General features: G+C 39.9%; 2 protein-coding genes across 7 annotated transcripts; one reads left to right on the forward strand and one right to left on the reverse strand.

The window, feature by feature from the left end:
* Positions 1 to 2,132: 2,132 nt before the first annotated feature.
* On the reverse strand, positions 2,133 to 21,918 carry LOC117889609. Of its 2 annotated transcripts, XM_034794034.1 has the most exons (5): positions 21,794 to 21,917; positions 20,736 to 21,052; positions 20,432 to 20,659; positions 20,260 to 20,263; positions 2,133 to 2,143 (listed from the first exon to the last, which is right to left on the reverse strand). In XM_034794034.1, exons 2-3 carry the CDS (start codon positions 21,006 to 21,008, stop codon positions 20,438 to 20,440), a joined length of 495 nt encoding a protein of 164 aa, XP_034649925.1. In that variant the 5' UTR covers positions 21,009 to 21,052; positions 21,794 to 21,917; the 3' UTR covers positions 2,133 to 2,143; positions 20,260 to 20,263; positions 20,432 to 20,437. The 2 variants fall into 2 exon arrangements, with proteins under 2 accessions (XP_034649925.1, XP_034649924.1); XM_034794033.1 differs by lacking the exons at positions 2,133 to 2,143; positions 20,260 to 20,263 and having other exon boundaries at positions 20,289 to 20,659; positions 21,794 to 21,918.
* On the forward strand, positions 2,325 to 18,499 carry LOC117889608 (serine-rich adhesin for platelets). 5 transcript variants are annotated; one of them, XM_034794027.1, is made up of 14 exons: positions 2,325 to 2,639; positions 3,495 to 4,828; positions 4,903 to 5,811; positions 5,877 to 6,026; positions 6,096 to 6,128; positions 6,739 to 6,765; positions 9,542 to 9,925; positions 9,993 to 11,512; positions 11,778 to 11,972; positions 12,034 to 12,515; positions 12,583 to 12,995; positions 14,588 to 15,035; positions 15,098 to 15,185; positions 16,080 to 18,498. In XM_034794027.1, the coding sequence occupies exons 2-14, from the start codon at positions 3,527 to 3,529 to the stop codon at positions 17,311 to 17,313; spliced, it is 7,185 nt and encodes a 2,394-aa protein (XP_034649918.1). In that variant the 5' UTR covers positions 2,325 to 2,639; positions 3,495 to 3,526; the 3' UTR covers positions 17,314 to 18,498. The 5 variants fall into 5 exon arrangements, with proteins under 5 accessions (XP_034649918.1, XP_034649919.1, XP_034649921.1 ...); XM_034794028.1 differs by having other exon boundaries at positions 2,325 to 2,543; positions 3,425 to 4,828; XM_034794030.1 differs by having other exon boundaries at positions 2,325 to 2,543.
* Positions 21,919 to 22,250: the final 332 nt, after the last annotated feature.

Consider the following 22,250-nt stretch of genomic DNA (forward strand, 5'->3'; position numbering starts at 1 on the left):
AAATACACGAAGGCGGTTCGCCTATGAAAGAGGTCTACCCTGGCGTCAAGATCCTGAGGATTTTGCAGGTCTGCAACCCCTGCCTTTCACAGCCGATTGGAAGATGGCTAAGGCCAAGGAGGTCAAGGACCAGAAGCACCAGATCAACCTCGTTCTCAATGTGGGGTCACTTGCACTCCTGAAGGAATCGGAATGAAAGGTTACGAGACCATAACCATAGTCCACTACAAGTCCGACTTAAGGGTCAAGCCGATGGAGGTCCAGCTCCAGATGGACCCCGAGCTCCCGGGGGTCCCACCTGAGCCGGACGCGGTGTCGATGATGTCGGAAGAAATCCCCTCGCTGACACTCCTGCAGATAAACCTCTACCATTGTCAGGCTGCATGCGATGTCCTACTGATCCACCTTACCAAGGGGAGAGGGGAAACACAGGGTCTCCGGTCTGAGATATACGTAGCTGGGAGGCACGCTTGCCTCCCATGCGATACAGGGTAACATTGCATCCTGGAGGTTCCTCGAAGAGCATTCCTGGTTTCTCCTTCTCTAACGTTAAGAAGAATTGGTCCAATTACAAGATCAGCCTCTCATCCTATAACAACAAATTTAGGAATGCCAAACGCGTATTGCTCGCACCAGACCAGCACATACATACATAAATATGTAAGTTCTGATTATGCGTAAAGTAAATGCCATCTAGCAAAATTGTTTGGTGTGTTTACCTCTCTGGCGCTAAAGCTTGCGCTCTTGCAGTTGATCCGAGATTTTGGCTGCTGCTGTAATTCGGAGCGCTGATAGGTGTTAGTGAAGCTCCGAACTTAAACGTTTAAGAAGTTTACATGTAATCCAAAGTGCCAGGAGATAACATCTTTGCCAGTAGCAGGTCAAAACTCAATGCATCGTCAGCACGTGTATTCAAACAAAACTTTTAACTCTTTATTGATATTCATTACAAAATTCATTACTTTCAGTTAAATGGCAAAAACGAGGGCGACGAAATACGCGCGTGAGGAATTTTCGCAAAGTTAACATAAGAAAACGGCTGCCTGAGCAGTGTAACCGTTCGTCATGCAGTTCACATCTCTGTTCTCTGGTCACACTCAGGCAATAGAAAAATATTTTTGATGTATTGTTGGCCAAACCGTCTTTGGATCTGGTATGGTAGCTCGTTAGCTATCGATATTTTACCTGTCAACGATAATTCGCAATTTGTGTTATGTTTGAAGACCTGTACCACCAACCACTAAAAGCATACATATCTACACAGAGTTACCAGTCGATTGTTGAGTTAACTCAATAATAGCCTTTTTACACAGACATGAACTATCTATCGATAGTTTAATTAAGTTAATAACTCAGAATTAGCGTTTACACTTGCAAAAAGTTGTGTTATTGTGTTATTGAGTTTTGGCTGGGTTGCTTACAAACAAAAATGTTTAGTTAAATTTGTTGCTTATTTTGGTAGCTGAGCAGGATGCTAGGATGTCCATTAGATGTGCCATTATACCGAAACGCTATAACTCAACAGCATAGCCCAGTTAGAACTTTTATTCAGACACTTGTATTCATAGAGGTCTTCCGGCTGTACGGAGGGCAGTACTCAGATCGAAAACAAAACTTTCCGACCAATCTTGAAAAAGCAGTCGTTGGTATTCCATGATAATCTGCTAGCGGCTCGAAAAAGATGGACTTGTTGTATTTTCGCCAGTGTGCCTTGCAAACAGAATGTAAATAAGGCTGGAGGAGGCAAAAAGGCCGCCGAAGTGGAGAGAAAAATGATCAAGAATGCACAACAACTGTTCATCGAGCTTGAGGCGTTCAAAAGGCGAAAGAGGAAAATATGATTATAGATTAATTAATTTATCGGCGAAAGATGTAATTATTATATGTTCGGTTCGAGATGGAGAATACTAGCTCTTGCTCCTCCAGTATATTTTTTCGAACCATTTAAAAGCTGGCTGCTAAATTTTTGCATAGAAACAAAACATGGATGATTTTCTATAGTGTCCATTCGAATATTATCCCTGAGCAAATCTTGACCAAATCTGAGTACTGCGATTAAAATGATATGATTTTTTGATAATAAATAAATGTAACAAATATATTTATATTTATTCAAATAAATGTTAATTTATTTATATATAAACTTAAAGAAATATGTGTGCTTATGTGCCATGTACAATTAATTTTGGAAATCGCAACTCATTAGTAGCCCGGTTTTATATCGTCAGAATTTTATAATTTTCTAGTGGACACGGAAACTAATCGGTGACACGGGCGAAGTCGTTCGATATTTTTGCAAACGTAAACATTTTACAATAATCGGACAAGCTGCTCTTCTCTGACTCTTGGTGCTGTTTCTTCGTGGTTAAAAACGTTTCGGGATCTAAATAATTGTTTTTAATGCAAAATTTAATACAGTATAGGCATATTAGCTGTACGTCTTATACGTATGTAAATGCTAAGCTATGCGCTGTCTACAATGATATGTGATTTAAGTTCGAAATATACATGCGCAAATGTGTTTGGCTTACAAAAAGTCCCTTGTATGTATGTATGTACGTGTTGTGTAGTGCTGTTTGCGGCGCTGCGTACACAACACTTCGGGACGACCACTATGTATGTTGACTGCAATCTCAAGTGTAAGCGAGATGACTATTGCTACTAGAGTCGTTTTATACAGTCTCACAAATACAATGTGAGCTAGCGCGCGAGCGCTCTCGCAGCCGACTATAACCATAGACGACGCAAGCATAGATAAAAAAAAAAAAGCGGCCATACATATGTATAATGAGTATATGATAAAGAATGAAGTAGTGCAAAATATTCCATTTATAAATACATATGTATGTGAACTAGGAAAATAAATAAATGTGGAGCATTTTGTGAAATAAATGTTTGAAATAGTGCATACGCTGTTGCTGTGACGTTTAATTGTCTACAGTTTATTCAAGTCTTTGTTTTGTGTAATAAATTGAAGATAAAGCAAAGTATTTACATTGCCATTTACATATTATAAATATATGTATATACATATGTGTCTATATAATATGGCTAAAATTATGACAGTAAATACAAGTGCTACATTTAAACAAATTTTTACGAAGAAAAAGTTTTTGAGTAATGATAATAAAAACATTATGAATTTATTACATTTACTTGTGTCACCTATAATTAAACAAAAAGAAGCCAATATCGAACCAATCATCGTGCCTGCTAAAGTATGGTTGTCTAGAATACCGCGTATAGTAATTGAATAATGCAAAGAAAAAATCAAAATAGATGCGACTAATCGATTTTTGCAAATTAAACGCGTTTAATAGGCAATTGTCTCTACGCTGCCGGCTTAGAGACATCAGAACCGATCCGGACAATTTGGAAACAGTTGTGTTCAGGTGGTGTTGGTTTTTTTTTTGCCTTTTATCAGGATACGTCTAATGGATATAGATAGTTGTCTCTAAAACTGAACTGAAAAATAAGAACAATTTAAATTGTAGGAATCTGAACCTGATCCCTAAGCCACATAGTTATGGATTTGGAAAATACCAACACGAGCGCTAAATTAAAGGCGTCAGCGACTGAAAGCGGCCTTAGTGGATCTGGATCTGGATCGCAAAATCAGCAGCTGTCATTAAATGACGATGCAACCGGTACAGCAGCAGCTGGGGCTAGAGCAACAGTGTTCCAATACCAAGAGGATACAAATGAGACGGCACTTGGTGGGGCGACAGCTATGCCAACACTTGCGACGGGACTAGCGACATCAGTCCTAGACCTTCCGCCACCTTCTGCTAATATCCCAGAGCAAGGAAAGACTCGACCAAATGGAGAATCCACGGTTAAACCATTGACACAAGAATCGACTGCGTCGATTGAAAAAGAAATATATACATCAGGATGCGCTTCTGCGTCAGCTTCAGCCTGTCGAGTATCTGTTGCAATTGGGCCTAGTGCAAGTGATTTCGACTCCGATACGGAACTCTCGATAGTAGCAGCCGCAGCCGCGGCAGCCGTAGCATCAACGGGGATGGATTTGAGATCACCGTCTTCATCGACAACAGGATGTACACTGGCATCTGGTGGTGCAGTACCTTTGGCAAGTACTGAAATCGGATCAGAACTAGATGCTGGTACTGTCAACACAAATGGATACAATGCCAATAATAACACATCCAGCAGTGCCCATCTTAGTCTCAATGCAAAACAACAGCGTCAGCAAAAGCGCCGACGTGAGCGTGCCCAGCGTCTGCAAGCGGAGCGAGATAGTCGGTGTAGTTCAAGTACCTTAAATGGCGCATATATTGCTGGCTCTATGGGGATCAGTGGATGTAATGCTGGTAGTGTCAACGTAGCTGTTGCAGGAGCTGCAGGCCAAGGAATCGGAGCTATAGCCACTGGTGCATCATCATCTGCTCTGATGGGTAGTGGGCCGGGGGCAGGACCAGGCAATGGCATGATATACCACATAAATAGCGCGGGCAGCATGGGCGAGGACAGCAATAATTCAAACGGAAACTTTACCAGCAGTAGTAATGGCAGCAACAACCTTCTGCCCCCTACAGATAGTATTGCATCATTATTGTTAAATCCGCCACATTCCCCCGAGTGCAATTCCGGATTAATGGCCACGCCTAGTGACAGCGAAGGTGAATCCCTAGATGAGGATCTTCTTTCAACGTCATCATCATCAACGCTGTTGCTTCCACGTGACAAGCCACCACCTCGTCCACCGCCCCCGGTTCGTAGAAAATTACCTCGCTCACCAGTGCTCGAGGAGGAGATCATCGACGGTTTTGCTATATTGGAGTTTAAAACATATGAAGATCTCGAGGTAGGTTGATTGATCACTCTCATCGCATTCTTATATGACAAGATTAATGACCTTTTCTTTTACCAAAAATACAGTTCGCCATTAAATTGGGTCAAAAACGCAAGGAGAAACGCCTATCCGCACTCGAAGAGCTAACGTCAACCTACTGCATTGAGGAAATGAAAATTCCAAAGATAATCGATACTGGTCAACCACATCCGCTGCGTGCCACAAGTTTGTCCGCGCTGGCTGTTGTTAGCAACACCAATCTTAAGGAGAACACTCAGCTTCATAATCGCAATCCTGGCAACAACAATATTAACAACAACATAAATCACAATTGTACCACATCCAACAGCAATAACAACAGCAGCTGTAGTGCAGTATACATGTTGCCTACAGTAAGTGCAGCCTCCGATACGCAAGCGGAATGTGTGGCACATTGGCGATCTGAATACGGGCAACAGCAGGAGCAAATGCAGTGCAGCGATAGTGTCAATATTAAAAGTAACATCAGCAATGAGAATCAAATTATTAATAGTTGTAGTCAGCAAGTGAATCATGCCAAGCAATCAGGCAAACAATCTGACGGAGACGGTGGTACAGTACCTACGAACAGCCTTACGAACAGTAAAACTACTTTCCTAGAGAATGGTAACGGTAACGGTAACGATGCGCTCATGTTGGATATCAGCCGCTCAACGTTAACCGTTGGTGGAATTAATGAAAATACAAAAGATTGCATGAAGACGAACATGCTGAGTGCAAGCAGTAAGATGGTGGAAACCAGCAAATCTCACAATCCCCCTGCCAGCATTAATAAGACAGATGAGGTACCTAGTAATGCTGTAACACCAGTCGATATTCAGAACAACAGCATGGAATATATTGGGAAGAAAGGCATAAAATCAAATGATGCTACTGCAGTAGCAACAACAACAACAGCAACCAATAATCACAAAGGGGTGTATAAAATATCCTCACAGCCGGCGAAAGCCATGGACGTAAGTTTCGTATTTGGATCGTATGTTTATATTAAATGAATAATTACCAATTTATTACACCATAGAAACCAAACCGCTCTAAGGATTTAGAAGTCTCCACAGCCGCAGCCTGTCACATGCTGAATATTCAAGATTTAAGTAACGGTTCAGCGCAGGTCGTTGTTCCCACTAATAATAATAACAAGGACAACGAACAAAATGATATTTTTATTGAAGTAAGTTTCAAGCTTCACCCATATACAAATCTGTAACAATAATATTAATAATTATTCATTTATCACCAGGCTCAAAGATGCAGCAGCAAGGGAGATAATAACGTATGTATTTTTCAAATAAATATATGCACCTATATCTGTAAAGTTTAGAGATAACGCACAAAAGAAGATATAGCGATGTCTGTCTGTCCTTCCGTCTGACCATCTTTTTTGACATCAAATTGAGTCAAGTTGTTTCAACATTTCGCCACGCCCCATAACGGCCCCGCAAAGCACAACAATTAGTGGAATTTTACAGATTAACAAAAACCAAAATCGTAGCTCCTTAGAGATGGAGATGGACCATATATAGTAGATATACAAATTTGGGTCAGATAGGATCATAGTTATAGGCAGAATGAAGAAATTAATTTATGCAGTTGATATGCCCTACCCGCTTCCAGGACTTCAGCTCAAACTTATTCTCGCTCACACACCCTGCCTCGCGCAGTGTGCTCGTGGCCGAAATAGAGCGGCGAGTGTGAAATTAGATAAGTAGAAGTAGAGGACAGAAGAAGCGAAAAAATTAAAAAAGCGTATAAAATATGTTTAAATTCGAATAAATTCATAAGCTCACATGTGTATATACTGACAGAGTACTGGGTACTAAAGTTTAGGCGCTCTACTTCGTTATTTGTAATTAAATGTTAATCATTTTCTTTCTTCCTTCCAGTGTGATAATGTCTGCGGAGAAAATAAGGTGAGTTTCTTGGCTAGAGAATCATGATTTGAACGGTTCTACCTAATTTGTTACAGTTTTTATGCATGGTTTTCAAAAAGAACCGTGTTTTGTTATTCGTTTAGAGGTATGTACATATGTAACAGCCAGAAGTTATCGTTTCCAACCCCCATAAAGAATTGTACCGTGGTCAGAAATGACTGTCGCATTTTCTCAAAGCTCTCAAAATACCTTTGTTGTAAGACGTAGTACTACTAGGTTAAGAGGTCAACAACGAGAAAATAGGGAAAGATTTTAAAGTTTCGTCCAAATGGTCTGAGAAGTAAATTGTGAGATAGACGAAATCAAAACGAAATTTAAAATTAGATTATAATGAAAGCTTATCCCCAATTTCGCTGTCTTACACTGTTATACATATGTATGTTATTTTGCAGAAAACAGGCCATTTTACTCATTTTAACAAAAGCAAACAGTGATACAAAGTGGTTTAGGGAGTAGCCCAACTCGAGTAGTCTGTTCTAGGCAAAAACGTGGTAAACATTGCAATTTTACAACGATATATCGACATGGTTTTGAGAGTCCTATCTGCTCTAAGAGTATATTTTCATATATTTTAAAGGTGTTCAAAGAAATAGTAGCGTTGATTAAGAAAATCGACAAAAACAACGAAACTTAAATTAAATATACATGTGTATTCAGGTTTAATACTTATCTTTTAATCGAAATTTGTTTTCATTACGGACATGGGTCACCAAGGACCCAAGGACCTGCCAACACTTCAATGAGATTTAAGTCAATAACCCATGAACGACGTGCCAAAACTGTTGCTACAAAATGCTTTCTTCCTATAAATTTCCGATGATCCTAAGATGGCAAACGTCAACAACGTTTCTCCTCGTTGAATCTTCCGACGAGAGAGTCATTATCGAGTAGTTTGTCAAACTTCGCCGATGTTGAGTGCTTGTTTTCGGGTGGGGATCGTTATTATACCCGGTACTCGAAGAGTAAATAGGGTATATTGTATTTGTGCACAAAGTGAATGTATGTAACGCACAGAAGGAAACGTCTCCGACCCCATAAAGTATATATATTCTTGATCAGCATCAATAGCCGAGTCGATTGAGCCATGTCTGTCTGTCCGTCCGTCCGTCTTGTTGAGCGCCTGGATCTTAGAGACCATAAAAGCTAGCGCCACCAAATTTTGCATCCGTACTTCTGTATGCTCACACTGTTACAAGTGTATTTCGGAACATTGCCTAAGTGACAACCACTAGAATACAGCACATCGACTTTTTCTATCTACAATAAATAGTGCCATGCCTATCATTCTTTTGGCAAATAGCTTCAAATCAATAGCTTAATCAGCTGCGCTATTTGCACGTATCGGTCAAGATCTTAAATTGCATTGGAAGTATTCCAAAATGTTGCTCTGCAATCTTCTTACGTTGACCAGCTAACGTGCAAAATTACCAAGAATTTTGCAAAAGATTGCAAAATGATCATTAAGCATGATTGCGCGATGAAGCATGAACGAGCTTTGGAGGCAGTTGATCGAACGAATTAGGATCTACGAGGTAATTCCTTTAGACTATTTGGTGGGGTCATGATATTGCTCTCCAGAGCTCAAACGCTTTCATCAGACGCTTCCAGTCGCGTTGCAGAACAGCCTATCGGCTGCTTAAATCTTGAGAATTAGGACCTATTACATACTAGCCACAAAAGTACAACCATCCAGCCATCACACCTTTGATATATTATCTCAGTATTTTGTGGTAGGACAACTTGTTTTCCTTGCACATCTTCTGGCGCTTGGTAATGGCCAAATTCCTGGTTCGATGGATGGCGAATTAAAAAAGGACTTGAGCTTCAACTTAATTACTTAAAGTAGCAATTGTAGCAATTTGACAGCGTTGTCTGTCATTCCCTCCCTGTCTGCACCTTTCACTGATTCTTGTCCTTAGTCTTTCTAGACCTTCCGCTGCTCTCACTCTTTCTCTATATTAGTGGCACTTAAAAATGAATCGGAAAGGGAGAGTCTGCGTTGTACTAAAAGAGAGCGCACCACATCTATCTCTCTCTCTCTCTCTCTGTCTTTCTACTTTCACTACCAGTGAGACTATTATCTATTTAAATGAGTAAACTTAACTTTTTGGGTTCTTTTTTATCTCCTACAAGAAAGATATACATATTTTTACCTCATCACGGGCACAACTTCCAGCACTTTTGGCACTCAGTTGAAGTGACTCTAAAACAAGGCCTAATTAGACATTTTCGACATAAAAAACTGTGGACCACTCATATTTTTGTATAATCAAGAACAAGAACTTATTGGGATTCCTTGATTCTCCTTAAATAACAGCCAACAAATTTTTATTTAACGCTTAGAGTTGATCTTCCTAATTTGTTCCATACAATAAGAGTAAAATTGTTACTCTGGATATCTCTGGAAAATCTGAAGAGAGAAGAAAGGGGAAAAGAGATAAGTGTTTAAAATTAAAAAAATTAAAGTCTTAATTTTCGTCGGAAGCCACTAATACCTCCCAAGGAAGCCGTCAAGAATCACAGCAGCTACGTATTCATAGACCCAAAGTGGAAAGAATTCGATCCCTCGTATAGGAAATCTCTCATCCATTGAAACGTTTCATTCTGGCAGTTACAACTCAAATAAAGTACCTACCCTCATTACATACTCATTTAGTACCGAGTCTGGGAAATGTTTTTGATGGTTGCAATGTTGAGGATCGTTTTGTCATTTTACATCACATAACTAAGTGATTTTACTCGAATTGTTTTACAGAATTCTTCAAGCTTGTTGGGTATAGACTACCCATCGGCGGCAATGCATGTTTCAAATTCTTCACCGAATCAAGACCGGAAGAGTCATAGCAAGCCTTCGGATCTTTCGCTCTTGCAAATAATTGAACCGGCCGTGCCTTTAACACCGACTTTAATCCCTGGGTCTACAGGGGGGTCAGAGAGTGATGCACGTGGTATTACCAACGAAAACACTATCGCAAGTGCACAACAAGCTGTGGCTGTGATTACCAGTGCTTCCGTGTCCACATCTGCAGTCGTTCTTGCGGACAGCGAAACTAAGGAATGTAATGCAGTACACAAATGTGTTCCAGATAAACCGCTGTATCCCCTTTTGTGCGTTACTCCATCTGTCTCTAGACCTCAAGTAAGTTTATTGTTATTATTATGTTATATATATATATATTATATGTTTTATTCTCCATTTCTAATAGCATCCCAATGCTGGAACGTCTGTTAGAAATGACACAAGTGTGACTGCTTCAACGAGTAATGATCAGCCAATTATATTTTCAACAAAGATTGCTGCTTCAAACGGATTATCATCAGCGAGCCAACAACGGCCACTTGTTCCATTATTACCGTGTGGCCAGAAACCGCATGGTAACTTAGGACTTGGGTGCCAATTTAGTGGGCGCATCTCAACTTCAAGTTCTGGACTACCGATGACGTCGCCGGTTTCGGTTTCGAGTGCCGTGCAAGTGCCAGCAAGCAGCCTGAAATCAAGCGATACCGTTGCAAGAAGCATAAGCCACAATAATGTTACGGCTAGTGCCACTGGATTGTTATCATCTTCGATATCAACAGCTTCTTCCGTCGAAACACTCAAAATCACAAATGGCTCTGCACCTGCATCTGGCAATCCAGTTTTCAATGGTTTCCTTGGTGATTTTCCGACGATCAGTAGTACGGCAAAGGCACCAATAAGTACACAGCCACGTGCTTCTCCTCATGTTACTACCAAATTGATGTCGGCAGTTTCAACAACAATATCGATCAGCAATAGCACAGTTGTAAATTCTGGTTCGGTGTTTGGAGCAGGGTCGAGTGCACTGGCGACTACAGGGCCCCCATTACTCTTTCCTGGGGCCCCACCACCTCCGATGTCTCATGTGGCGGCGGGCTTGCCTATGCTTATTCAGGCACCGCCATACCGTACACCTTATCCTAACTACTCTTTGTACACACCATACAACAACATAACGCACGGCCCGTACCTGCCCCCAACATTGCCAACTGCATCGCCCAACATATCATCCTCTCTACTTCGTAGCTCAGATGCACGAAGCAGTCGAGAGTCACCAATAGTACCGGCATCGTTGAAGACTTCATCTTTAAATTTCACAGTGCAACAGAGTGCACCATCGACACCGGGAATGCGACCCATCACCCCGCTTAATAACATCAGCGTTTCACAACCCGTTTCACAGTCGGGTGCAGCGACAGGAAATTTTCTTTCGGCAAACTCCTCCACTGCTGGCCATTCGCTAAGCCATTTACATGTATCTCATTCCCATCATGTGCCTGTATATGCCAATGGTTCCTTCGGCAATGCAACTGCTGGTCCAAATACCACAACTTCGTTACCGTCTACTCCCGCCGTAACCTCGCTTGCAACTGCTACGCCACAAGCACTTCCTCCACCATCTACGCAAATGCTTCCGCAGTCTGTGCAGTTTCCATCAGTGTCTCATATGCTAACTACGCATCCGCAGTTAGCGGCACCAATGCAATCGCAACACCAACAATTTTTGCGTTGCGGAGCTCCACCTTACACGTCGACTGTTCCTGCCTCCAACTTGAGCGCTTCAGTTCTCACCGTCCAAAGTTTAACGACAGCAACAACGTCGTGCTCATCATCTGTATCAGCGTCATCATCGTCATCTGTGATCCAAAGAATAGTTTCACCGAAAGGTGAAAGTCCCTGCAGCAAAGATCGGGATCCCGTATACAGGTAATGTAAATATAAATATTTTAAAGCATAAGTCAAATATTATAAATGTTTTATGGTTATGAATTAAATGGAAAACAATTCGACTCTTAAGATTAGGCATAAATTAGGTTTGCATGTACGAAATTATTAAGGTAAAATTCGATTCTATTGTTCTGCCCTTTCGAAGTGGATTTTTGGTTACTTAATTTTGAAAGAGACGACTCTGTATAGATATAGTAAATTCCAAAAAAGAATTTTTCTAATCATAGCTAATATTCTTTTGCAGCACTACAAATCTGCGATCAAACATATCGGCCCCATCATCAACAGGCGTGTCGCAGGGTGTCAGCATAAGTGCACCGTTTTGTGCGATTGTGCCAAGTCCATACGTTGGCATAACCATTTCTTCATCAAATTCATCAATGACGGGACCAGGGACGGGTCTATCATCCTATTCCCCAAAGACTGGCTTGTGGTTAAAGTAATTTCTTAGCTAACGTATCAGTATTTACCATTGCAATAACGTTAAACCTTGCTTGCAGCTCTACCCCTTCTTCTATGGTATCGACACCCATCTCATCCACATCTGTTATATTCAGTGGTAGTGCCCGTCCAACTCCACCGCCATTAAATGTAGGAGCAGGAATCGGAATTGGTATGGTGGGGACAGTGGCTCCGACGACAAGAACCCCATCCAATTCAATGTCACCACACGATATGTCATCTGCTGGTGTCAGTGGTCATGTGACAGCCACAAACTTTCAACCTACTTCGTACTTCCCCGCACATTTAACACCACCAACGTCTTCTCCAGCGACTCCAGCCACTTCTACAGCTATCACCAGCTCAGTTCCGCAAATTTCATTGGCATCCCACACTTTGACCACTATGTCAACAACGGCAGCAGCTTCTGCTACTACGTCATCGTCCAACATACAAGGCATAAATCAGCCCACGGGTGCAAGCACAATTACACCCACACCGCATCCGTTTTCCGCAGAATCTCTTTTTCAGCCAAGTAAAAGTATGAGAATAATAATGCATAGAAAAGTGAACGAACGCTTATGTGGATATTTTTGTTATTTGCACAGATGACCAAGCAGATTTGCTACGTCGCGAACTAGACAGCAGGTTTTTGGATCGCTCTGGCCTATCTGTTCCTCCCACACCACCATCGTCAACATATCTACGGCAAGAGCTTCACCATCACCAGCATCAGCATACTCACTTGCACCAGCATCAGCAGATGATGCCAGCTGCATCCGTATCCGTTACAGCTACGCCCATGCATTCAGGCCAAACAACTTCAGCACAAATCTTTCCGCCGCCATTATTTAAAGACATTCCCAAACTCACGGCTGTTGACCCGCAGTTCTATCGTGCTGGTATTGGCCTACCTCCTGCCGGCTATACGGGCTACAGTTCGTCAGGTCTTTTGCACACTGGTTTGGGGGGAGCAACACCGTTCATGCCCCCGAACCATTTGACCGCTTTTGCTCCCAAGGTAAGCAATAAAACCAAACCTATTTTATTTAAATCTCATACAAACCAAAGCAATGAAAACGAGAAGGGACGTGTGAGACGCTTCTTACGCGTCACAACTTTTATTCCCGGCACTCAGTACTACATCTGCACCTTAGCGGTTATTTGTCAAATTTTAAATTTTTTCTTCATCTGTCATCTACATCAACAACACTACTCACGCCAACACGCTCCTTTAGCTCGCCACCCTCCCCTAGAGCCACACTGCAGAGTCAGGGCAGAGACGCGGCAGAGGCAGAGACGTGTCAGAGACCGCACACTGCGCGAGGCAGAGTGTGAATGAGAGAATGTGCAAAAAACAAAAATAAGCTGCGGGACGGGGTGGGTTTTGCCACTGCAAATTTGTCTTTGTGGCCAAAATAATGATCCAATCGGATCCCAGTTTGGTGATCTGATAGATTCTCTACGGAATGGCGTTTTTAGTTTTCTTTTATCTTCAAAATTGTAGATTTGGGAGGTTTTCGCCCTTTTGCGTGGGCGGAAGAGGGCGGGGCTCATTTTTGAAATACACTTGTAACAGTGTGAGCATACAGAAGTCTTATGGTCTCTGAGTTCCAGGCGCTCAACAAGACGGACGGACAGACAGACATGGCTCAATCGACTCGGCTATTGATGCTGATCAAGAATATATATACTTTATGGGGTCGGAAACGTTTCCTTCTGTGCGTTACATACAACCGTTATTCCCCACAAATACAATATACCCTATTTACTCTTCGAGTACCGAGTATAATAAATTGTTCATTGTCAGTGTACGTACCATATCGACTGTGAGGGTCGCCTAGAGTTTACTCGAAGAGTAGGGTAAAAGGTGTGACAGCGTTCCTCATTGTTTAAATAAAATCTAACAGTGATGGACAAAATAAAAGAAACGACAGCATTTTTAAACTTTAAGCTAATTATATATGATATCATTCCGTGTGCACATTTTATGCAATTTATCCACTATTTTCCTTGATAATGGAAGCTTATATTTGAGTTTGCATTTGGGTCTTTTCATGCGTAAATACCATTTATTTATTTAGGATTTATCCTTCGTTACAACTAATGTCTATTGCCTTCAGGCTGTGAATTAGTAGTTGTATGTATAATCTCTATTGTAAAGACACTGCGTTTTCAGTTTGAAATAGAATAAAAATGTATTATAATGTAATTTAATTGTATGATTTAGGCCAACTTGCACAGCTAAATGCTGCTGAAAATTCGTGTATATGGCATTGAATTGCCTCTAACTCACAGCTAATAATTATTACGAAAGAAACCCAAAAGAGAATTATAAATAAAGCGCAAAAATCCTGGAACCAAACAATTGTTTTGCCTGTACAAAATTTGCGCCAAAACGAAATAAAATCAAATGTGAATGCGTCTGTCGTTTCTATTATTTTTTTCATGACTGTATGTAAGATGCAAATGCAAAAAGGTTTTTTCAAGACCATCAAACATTAGCTTAATTAAACACTCACAGCCTTTTATGTTTTATGGTATGTTTAGATATTTTGAAATCAACTATCTTAGCATTGTTATTTATGGAAAACAAATAATGATTTTAAACAGAAAACTGGTCGCTGGAATGCTATGCATGTGCGTATTGCGTGGGAAATTTATTACCATCAAAACAAGCAAGGTTCTGATAAGACAGGATGTCCTACAGGCGGAAATAGTGCAAATGGGAACTTGAGCTCCACTAACACGCTAAACACCGCAAGCAACTTGATATCTGGAGCCGGTGGGAGTAGCACTGTTAGCACTGCCAGCACAATTAATAATATTGGAACTGTCTCGGCTATTGGAGGCGGTATAGCGAGTGCAAGTGGGCCAACACCGTCAATTAGTATTAAATCTTCGACAGCTATTGCAATGAATACAACACAACAGCATCTTCTTCAACGGACGAATGAACTTTCACCACCTGCAGCGTTTGCAAATGCATTGCCAGGACGTTCTTCATTTGAAACGTCTCCTTTGGCGGCGAGTTTCATTGGCGCACCACCTAGTCATATCGGTAAGCTGTACAAATTCTGATTAAATAAATGTTTAGTTTCAAATGGACTTACCTTTTAACAGGTACGGCTGTTTCTCCTTTTGGACGCTATGTTGCTCCATTTGGCTTCACGGGTCTGACGCATTTTGGCGGACATATAGACGCATGGAGGTAAGTGCAGCCATGCATTTCCATCAATTTGTATATATATTCAGCGGTATGAAAGTTTTGTGGGGTCGAGTTTTAGCTTTCATAAAAATTGTGAAAAACAGATGATCGCGAACGTACGCGTAATGGACGTCGACTTTGAGGTCGTCTGGTAATATGCAAGAAATTTGCGAATTGTAAAGGATTATTCTAAAGAGAGTTATTTGCACAAAAAATGATCTGTTTTGGGTATTTTTTAATTTAATCAAATGCCGTTCGCGAAATTACGAGTCGCAAACCTACGATTTTTCCCCATGTGTTTTTGTTTACTATTCAAATAAAATAAATAATTTTCACAATTTCACCGTCTTTTGGATTTTGTTTATACTAGATTTTATGTACGCGGAATTCAGAACTACACTATCAGTGGGGGCAGAAACTTTTACAAATGTTTAACGGAGTTTAAAACTACAAAAAGGGATAGAAAAAATAAAGACAAACAAATAATTAAGAAATATATGTCTGTAAATCAATCAGATAAAGTCGGTTTGGTTCGTTGAGTAAAGAAAATTCGTTCTTGTTGAGTAGTGCCACCAGTGGCAAAAAAAAACAACCATATCTTACATCACAAACCTGAATAGATGAACAATTTTGAAATAAAGACTGCACAATTGGACATAATATAACAGAATAGCCATCTCCGTATACTTACTATATATTAAATGAGCTCCGACATTGCCACCTTCTACAAAGGGAGCGTGATCAGGACCTTATACATCTGTATGTACACTAAGTGCGAGGAAAGATGTAATTTATTGTATTTTATTGCATGACCCGACAACTAATATGCATCATATGTACTATATACATATGTGAAAAAATAGAATATTTCATTATTATTATTGTTTTTATTTTTAGATCAAATGCTATGCAACGCAGTGTTGCATATCATACATCACCCGCTTCTGCACCTAACTGGCCGATAAAATCTGATCCAGCTTTGGACAATGCGCGACGTGAAGCAGAGGAACGCGAGCGGGAGTCACGAGAACGTGAACAGCGAGAGCGTGACAGACAGCGTCGCGAGCGCGAAGAGCGAGAACGCAAAGAAAAAGAAGACAAACTAAAAAGAGAGCAACAAGAAAGGGAAAGAGAAAGAGAACGCGAACGCGATCGAAAAGAGCGTGAGCGAAGGGAAATGGAACGTCGAGAAATGGAGCGGGAGCGAATGTTGCAACAGCAGCGCATTAATGAGAGTAATAAGCAAGCGGCGGCAGCACAAGCTGCAGCTGCCGTGCCAGTCCCTGCACGAGATCGCTCCCCACATCGCAACGTGGGAGAACTCACCACGGAGTTACGTATTAAAGAGGAACATACGCGCACCAAAGAAGAGCAGGATATGATGCTAATGCGTGTATCGGCAGCTGCCGCCGCTGTTGGAGATCCACGCTACCATCCGAATTCGCTGGCAGCTGTGCAAGCAAATGCAGCGGCTGCTGCTGTGCATCACCATCATGCAAATTTTATAGTGGCTGGCCGACATGGACTACCGCCGCCACCATCGCATCTCTCTCGAAGTATGATGCCACCCACCTTAAGTGTCGGCGGTCCAATCAGTCATTTTGCCACGCCGGGTCCTCCGGGCTGGGGGATGGATCCATACCGCGACCCGTATCCTATTCTGCGCTATAATCCCATTATGGAAGCCGCATTGCGGCATGAAGCAGAGGAGCGCCAAAAAGCCATGAATATGTATGCTGCGCAATCTGCAGCACATTTGCGAGGTAAGGAGCCGAGTCCCATTCCACCTCCTTCAGTAGGTGCTTTAGGCCCACAATCGTCACATCACCGATTGCAAACATCATCCTTAGCCGCCAATGTCGCTCAAACGGATTCACAACCTCCACTACAAAGCCTGCAACAGTCACCACTGTCTTCAGGTATAGTGGTTGGAAAGAGCACTCCATCGACACCAATAGTCATTCCTGTCCAACATATGATTTCGGTCGATTCATTAAGCCACGCAACAGTTAACACAAAAAAAGAATCAGATCACACAATGGGCATAGTGGTAAGTTCCGCAGGTGTTGGTCTTGGTACAATGCCAGCCGGCCGCATTGGAATATCTCCAACTTACCAACACAAAACATAGTAAAAAGACAAATACAATGATTGGATCATAGTTTCGGGTTTAACCGAACCCCTCTATGAACATTGACGTTAGCCCCGCTCCATCCTAATTTTACCAAGAGCTATTTCTGCATGAGGGATAATTAAGAAATGAATCGCAACGCGTTTGTAAAGCAATCAACAGGAGGAGTGACACACAACGTATAATATTTGTCTTTTATTATTATTTGAAACACACAGAAACACAGAACAAGCTGTTTAAAATGTTTTGCCAATAGTTAATTCAATTAATAAGCACAAAGAAGTATAGATTTTCAATTTCTTTAAAACTAAACACTGAGCCTCGTTTTTCGAAACACGGTGTGCCCAACATAATTCTGGTCGCTTTGTAAAACAGCACTTAATACGAACTTTACTCATTCACATATAACTGAAGAAACTAGTTTAAAGTAGATATTTACGTTCGCAAATTTAGTTTTAGTGCATTTATATTATTTTTATAATGTGACATTAAGAATGGCCAAAAGAAATGTTGAGAATATCTTTTAATTTGATTGTACATATACATATATAAAAAACGATAAAAGAAATTATATATACTCTATGTATTACCGCAGAATGAAACTGATACAATCCAAACTATAATGTACATGATATACATATGTAGGTATGTATAACTGTAACAGCTTCAATCTCTTCTTGCATTATGTGTTTAAAGACATTACCACAAAATGCAATAAATGTAAAAAATGAGAAAATCAATAATAGAATCATTGGTAACAAATAACAAATAACATAAACTTTTTCACTTGCCCATTGTGTTCCTGTTTGTTGTGGGTATTATACATACATTTTTTGTAACTCCAAAGATAACACGGAATTTAATAATTTTAAAGACAAAGCCTTGTGGTGGGTGGGGGAGTACTTGAGACATTTGTAAATCGACTCGAAAGAATATATATTGTATTTTGGTTTGTAAGTTACGGTCATTTTACATATATTCAAATAATCCATAAAACCATTTATTATGGAACTCCGCTTTAGCTCGATTATATACATAGAACAGCTGAACCCGCCGCGACTTTGTCCACGTGCAATTTTTTTAATAAATGTAAAAATGTTTTGTAATGGACGAAATGAATATGGATGCATATATAATTTTTTTGATTTCGGCGGTTCCGGAGAATTGGTGCAAAACTATTTCCATAAGTTGGATTAGGTATCTATTATATTCTACCGTACACCGTTCGTAAAAATACTCCTTATTAATTTCATATAAACTCATACTTTTAGGTCGATTTGACAAGCCCAATTTAGGAGAAGGCTTAGCTATTTGCTATTCGCGTTTATCTGTCTTTAAGTTACAAATATTCTTAGCCGGCTAAGATACTCGTCGAGATCGGATAAATATTACACCCAGAATGATAAAAGTTACCATAATATAGTTACCATATACATATGTCGAAATCTATCATTATCTTCCTACTAGAACATAATAGAACATATCTTCCAACACTGGTCAACCAATTTTAGCTCAACCGTTTTTCCATCGATTTTTTGAGGACGTTACCTTGAAAGAAGCCTAATTAATGAACAACAAATAAAAGAAAACAAGAGTCTTTTTTTTCCGATTTTTTAAGAGTTTTAAAGTCAGAATTTTCATTAAAAAAAAAATCCCTCATCAAAATGATAAATTTCGAAATTGAAAGCAGAATATTTGCCGAATACTTCATAACAGACAGATGTAAAATACTTAAGTTTTGTGCAAAAAAGAAGCGCTACCTCTGAAAACAGCTTTAAAATATATTTATAAAATTTCAAAAAATCATAATTCTTAAAACAAAATTTAAAGTCCCAATCTATCAGAAACAGTCAATTTGGTTCGAAGCGTGGTAGGAAGAGTATGCAAAAACCGACATATAATAATTTGGTGCGAAAGAAACGAAATGAACCCAAATGATACCCAAAAATTTGTTACTAAAATAATAATAATGCGTGCTTTTACCAGGTGCCGAGAGTAGATACATATGTACATAAATTTTTTTGAGAATTTTTTTTTTTTATTATTTATACGGTCACTAGTCATACAATTATTTAAATTTTAATATACATTTAACATTTGAATAGAAATACCTACATGTACATGTATTTTTGTTTTGTTTTTATTTTATTTATTTATTTATCAGGTAAGGTATTTAATTAAATATTTATTGTTTTACTTCGTATATTTTATAGCCTTAATCTTCGAATAGGAGTAGGAGCAGCCGAGTGTCTAAGGAAACCGACAAGATGTTTAGCGCTCGATGACAATTCTAACGGGTTCGCGTTGGCTGATGATTTGTTTGCTTAGACTGCTCAGAAATAAGGGCAAACAAGGCACTGCAATAAAAGCAGTACGAAGAGTACATAATTATGTGTGTGAAAATAGAACACTATTATAAGGTATATGCGAGACAAGATTGATTACCTTAATATTTATTCGTTGCTGCTGCTTAGAACACGGTCCTGGTGTAAGGGCGCCAAGATCTTCAGGATTTTCGCAAATTGTGATGAGGACGAGAATTAAATATTGATTGGCCAATGTCCCTAGATCGTCAAAACTAAATAGTGACGATCCCACGGAGCGATAAAAATGCTGCTTGGCCATCTTCACTGCTGCCTCCCATAAGCGCCCGAAGGGCGGCGAGCGAGGCGATATAAATCTACAATCGAAGTTGATGTAGAAGGGATCGCAGCAGTCGATTCTAATGACGCTGAATGAATTATTTGGTTCTGGAAGCATTTTGGGGGCTTATCCGTAGTTTCTATAGTGTTTGTAGGGGAAAGCTCACTCTTGCAACTTACGATTCGGTGCTTTGCTCCTCCATGGCTTTAGGTTGTGTGTTGTCTGGATAACGCATCAGCAAACAGCTTTTCCTCTCCTGGTTTATACCCCCTTCTGAGCCTAACATACATCCATTTCGACCACAAAACTTAAATATGCCAAAACTCTTCGAGTACGAGGTATATGTACATTCCAAATATCGGAACATTTACTTTTATTGTACATTTCGGCTATTTTATAGGTGGAAAAATATTTAAATTATGCATGGTATGTTTAAACATGAGCCCAGCATTTTCTGCGGCCTTTTATATTGTACAAAACACTATTTGTCTATTTTACTCTTCCCAGCGTTCAAAAGACTTCGTTTGTATTGTTCTTCAGTAACCATTACACCGTCCATATCCACAAAACGTGTGTGCATTCCAGCAGCAATAAATCGCTTGGTTGCAGGCATATCTAAGCGAGGAGCTTCGAGTGATGCATTTATTTCCTTGCTTCTAGCCAAAATTTCTTTTACGCGACCCAAATCATGGGTTATACCATGCTGAAAACATAAATTTAATGCATTAGGTTATTGGATAGATATGTACATATGTATATACTTAATTTTATAAGTTTACCTTAGATACATCTGAGCCCTGTAACTTTAAATACATCCAATATAATGTGGTAGTTAAGTATACCAAATAACTATCCAATTTGATACGTTCATCTACGCTCAGAAGTGGATCTTTATGCGCTGAAAGCGCTTTTTTCAGGTCGGCCTCTAATGCATCAAGGCTTAAATCAAAGCTTTTAACAGCTCCTTGAATTTTATTGTCGTCTCGCAGTTTTCCCTCTAGCTGAAAGCCTCGCTCGGCTTTTTGCGCACTGTTATCTTTTCTTTCCGACATTTAAATCGTACGCAATAGGGCTTAATTCGGAATTAATCTTTTATCTGCAATATAAAAAATGCAAATTGTATGGTTATTCTATGATTATTGAAACATTCAATATTCTCGATGTTTTTGAACACAAAATTCGATCGTAGCTATGGTATATTTTTGTACAGCATTTTACTTCTAGAGTCCAGAGCGAAAAAATATGAGCCGGCTGTTTCCATACTCCAAATTGGGTTGCCATTCTGGCTATAATAATAATCCCATTTGATCATATTTCGGAAATTCTGATAGATATGGCCATTCTTTACGGAACGGCGTTTTTTGTTTTTGAAAAACACTTGTAACAGTTTGAAACCAAAGCAGTCTGGATGCAAAACTTGGTGGCTCTTGCATTTGAACATATGTATAGTCTCTGAGAACTAGGCCTTAGGACGGACAGACGGACATAAATTCAGCTATTGATGCTGATCTAGAATTTACATATCTATGTAAGTACACGGGCAACAGAGACGCTAAATTGACTACACACTGGCTTCATAAAATGTATTGGCCATTGGTTCGAAGGGACTTCTGCTCTTGTTTCCGATGTCTTCGGTTGAGAATTGAATATCTTTGCATTGATATTCCAATTTATCAATGTCTTTTTTCTCAAAATAGTTTCCAGTTTCATCTATCGTGCGTTACAAACGAAACAAATTAAACCACGTTTTTCCATTTTGCTTGCAGGTGTCACTGTCGTGGGTATCTAGATATTTCTTTTGTCATTTTTTTTTATTCTTTAACCGAATTTGGTGTACCTTTTTATTAAAACTATAAATAAAGGTAACTTTAAGCTGCGCTTGTCAAGAAAAATGCACCGGGCCAAACATATGTTTATGTTAACACTGTCATAAACATCAGCACGAGCACCATGTATCGATGGTTTTCACATTTTGCGATACATCGATAGATTCTTGTACCATCGATATATCGACAATATGGCATTGCCTTTAAAGACTGCACACTGCGCACATCCCGTAGAGGTGAAATTTTTGACAGATGTGAAACATCGATTCACACTTGCACCATCCGTCTTGATCCATAAAAAATTAATTTAATCAGGCAGGCTCAGACAACAGCCTATTTTTGTATGAGCCCAGTACTCAGATGAGCTACATTTTGTAGCTTGTAGCTTTTGGACCTACTTGCGACAGAAAAATCCCAGTATGACCAAAGTCGACAAAAAGCACTGCTTTGTATTTGTTTACAAATTGA

Source organism: Drosophila subobscura, chromosome A (genome assembly GCF_008121235.1).
Source record: "Drosophila subobscura isolate 14011-0131.10 chromosome A, UCBerk_Dsub_1.0, whole genome shotgun sequence".
Taxonomy (NCBI): domain Eukaryota; kingdom Metazoa; phylum Arthropoda; class Insecta; order Diptera; family Drosophilidae; genus Drosophila; species Drosophila subobscura.

Bases quoted from the DNA above. Each gene is read 5' to 3' on its own strand.
- LOC117889608 (XM_034794027.1), top strand. From the start codon at position 3,527: ATGGATTTGGAAAATACCAACACGAGCGCTAAATTAAAGGCGTCAGCG. The intron at 6,027-6,095 runs GTAAGTTTCAAG...ATTTATCACCAG, and splicing joins AAAATGATATTTTTATTGAA to GCTCAAAGATGCAGCAGCAA. The intron at 6,766-9,541 runs GTGAGTTTCTTG...ATTGTTTTACAG, and splicing joins ATGTCTGCGGAGAAAATAAG to AATTCTTCAAGCTTGTTGGG.
- LOC117889609 (XM_034794034.1), bottom strand. From the start codon at position 21,008: ATGTCGGAAAGAAAAGATAACAGTGCGCAAAAAGCCGAGCGAGGCTTT. The intron at 20,660-20,735 runs GTAAACTTATAA...TTATGTTTTCAG, and splicing joins AGGGCTCAGATGTATCTAAG to CATGGTATAACCCATGATTT.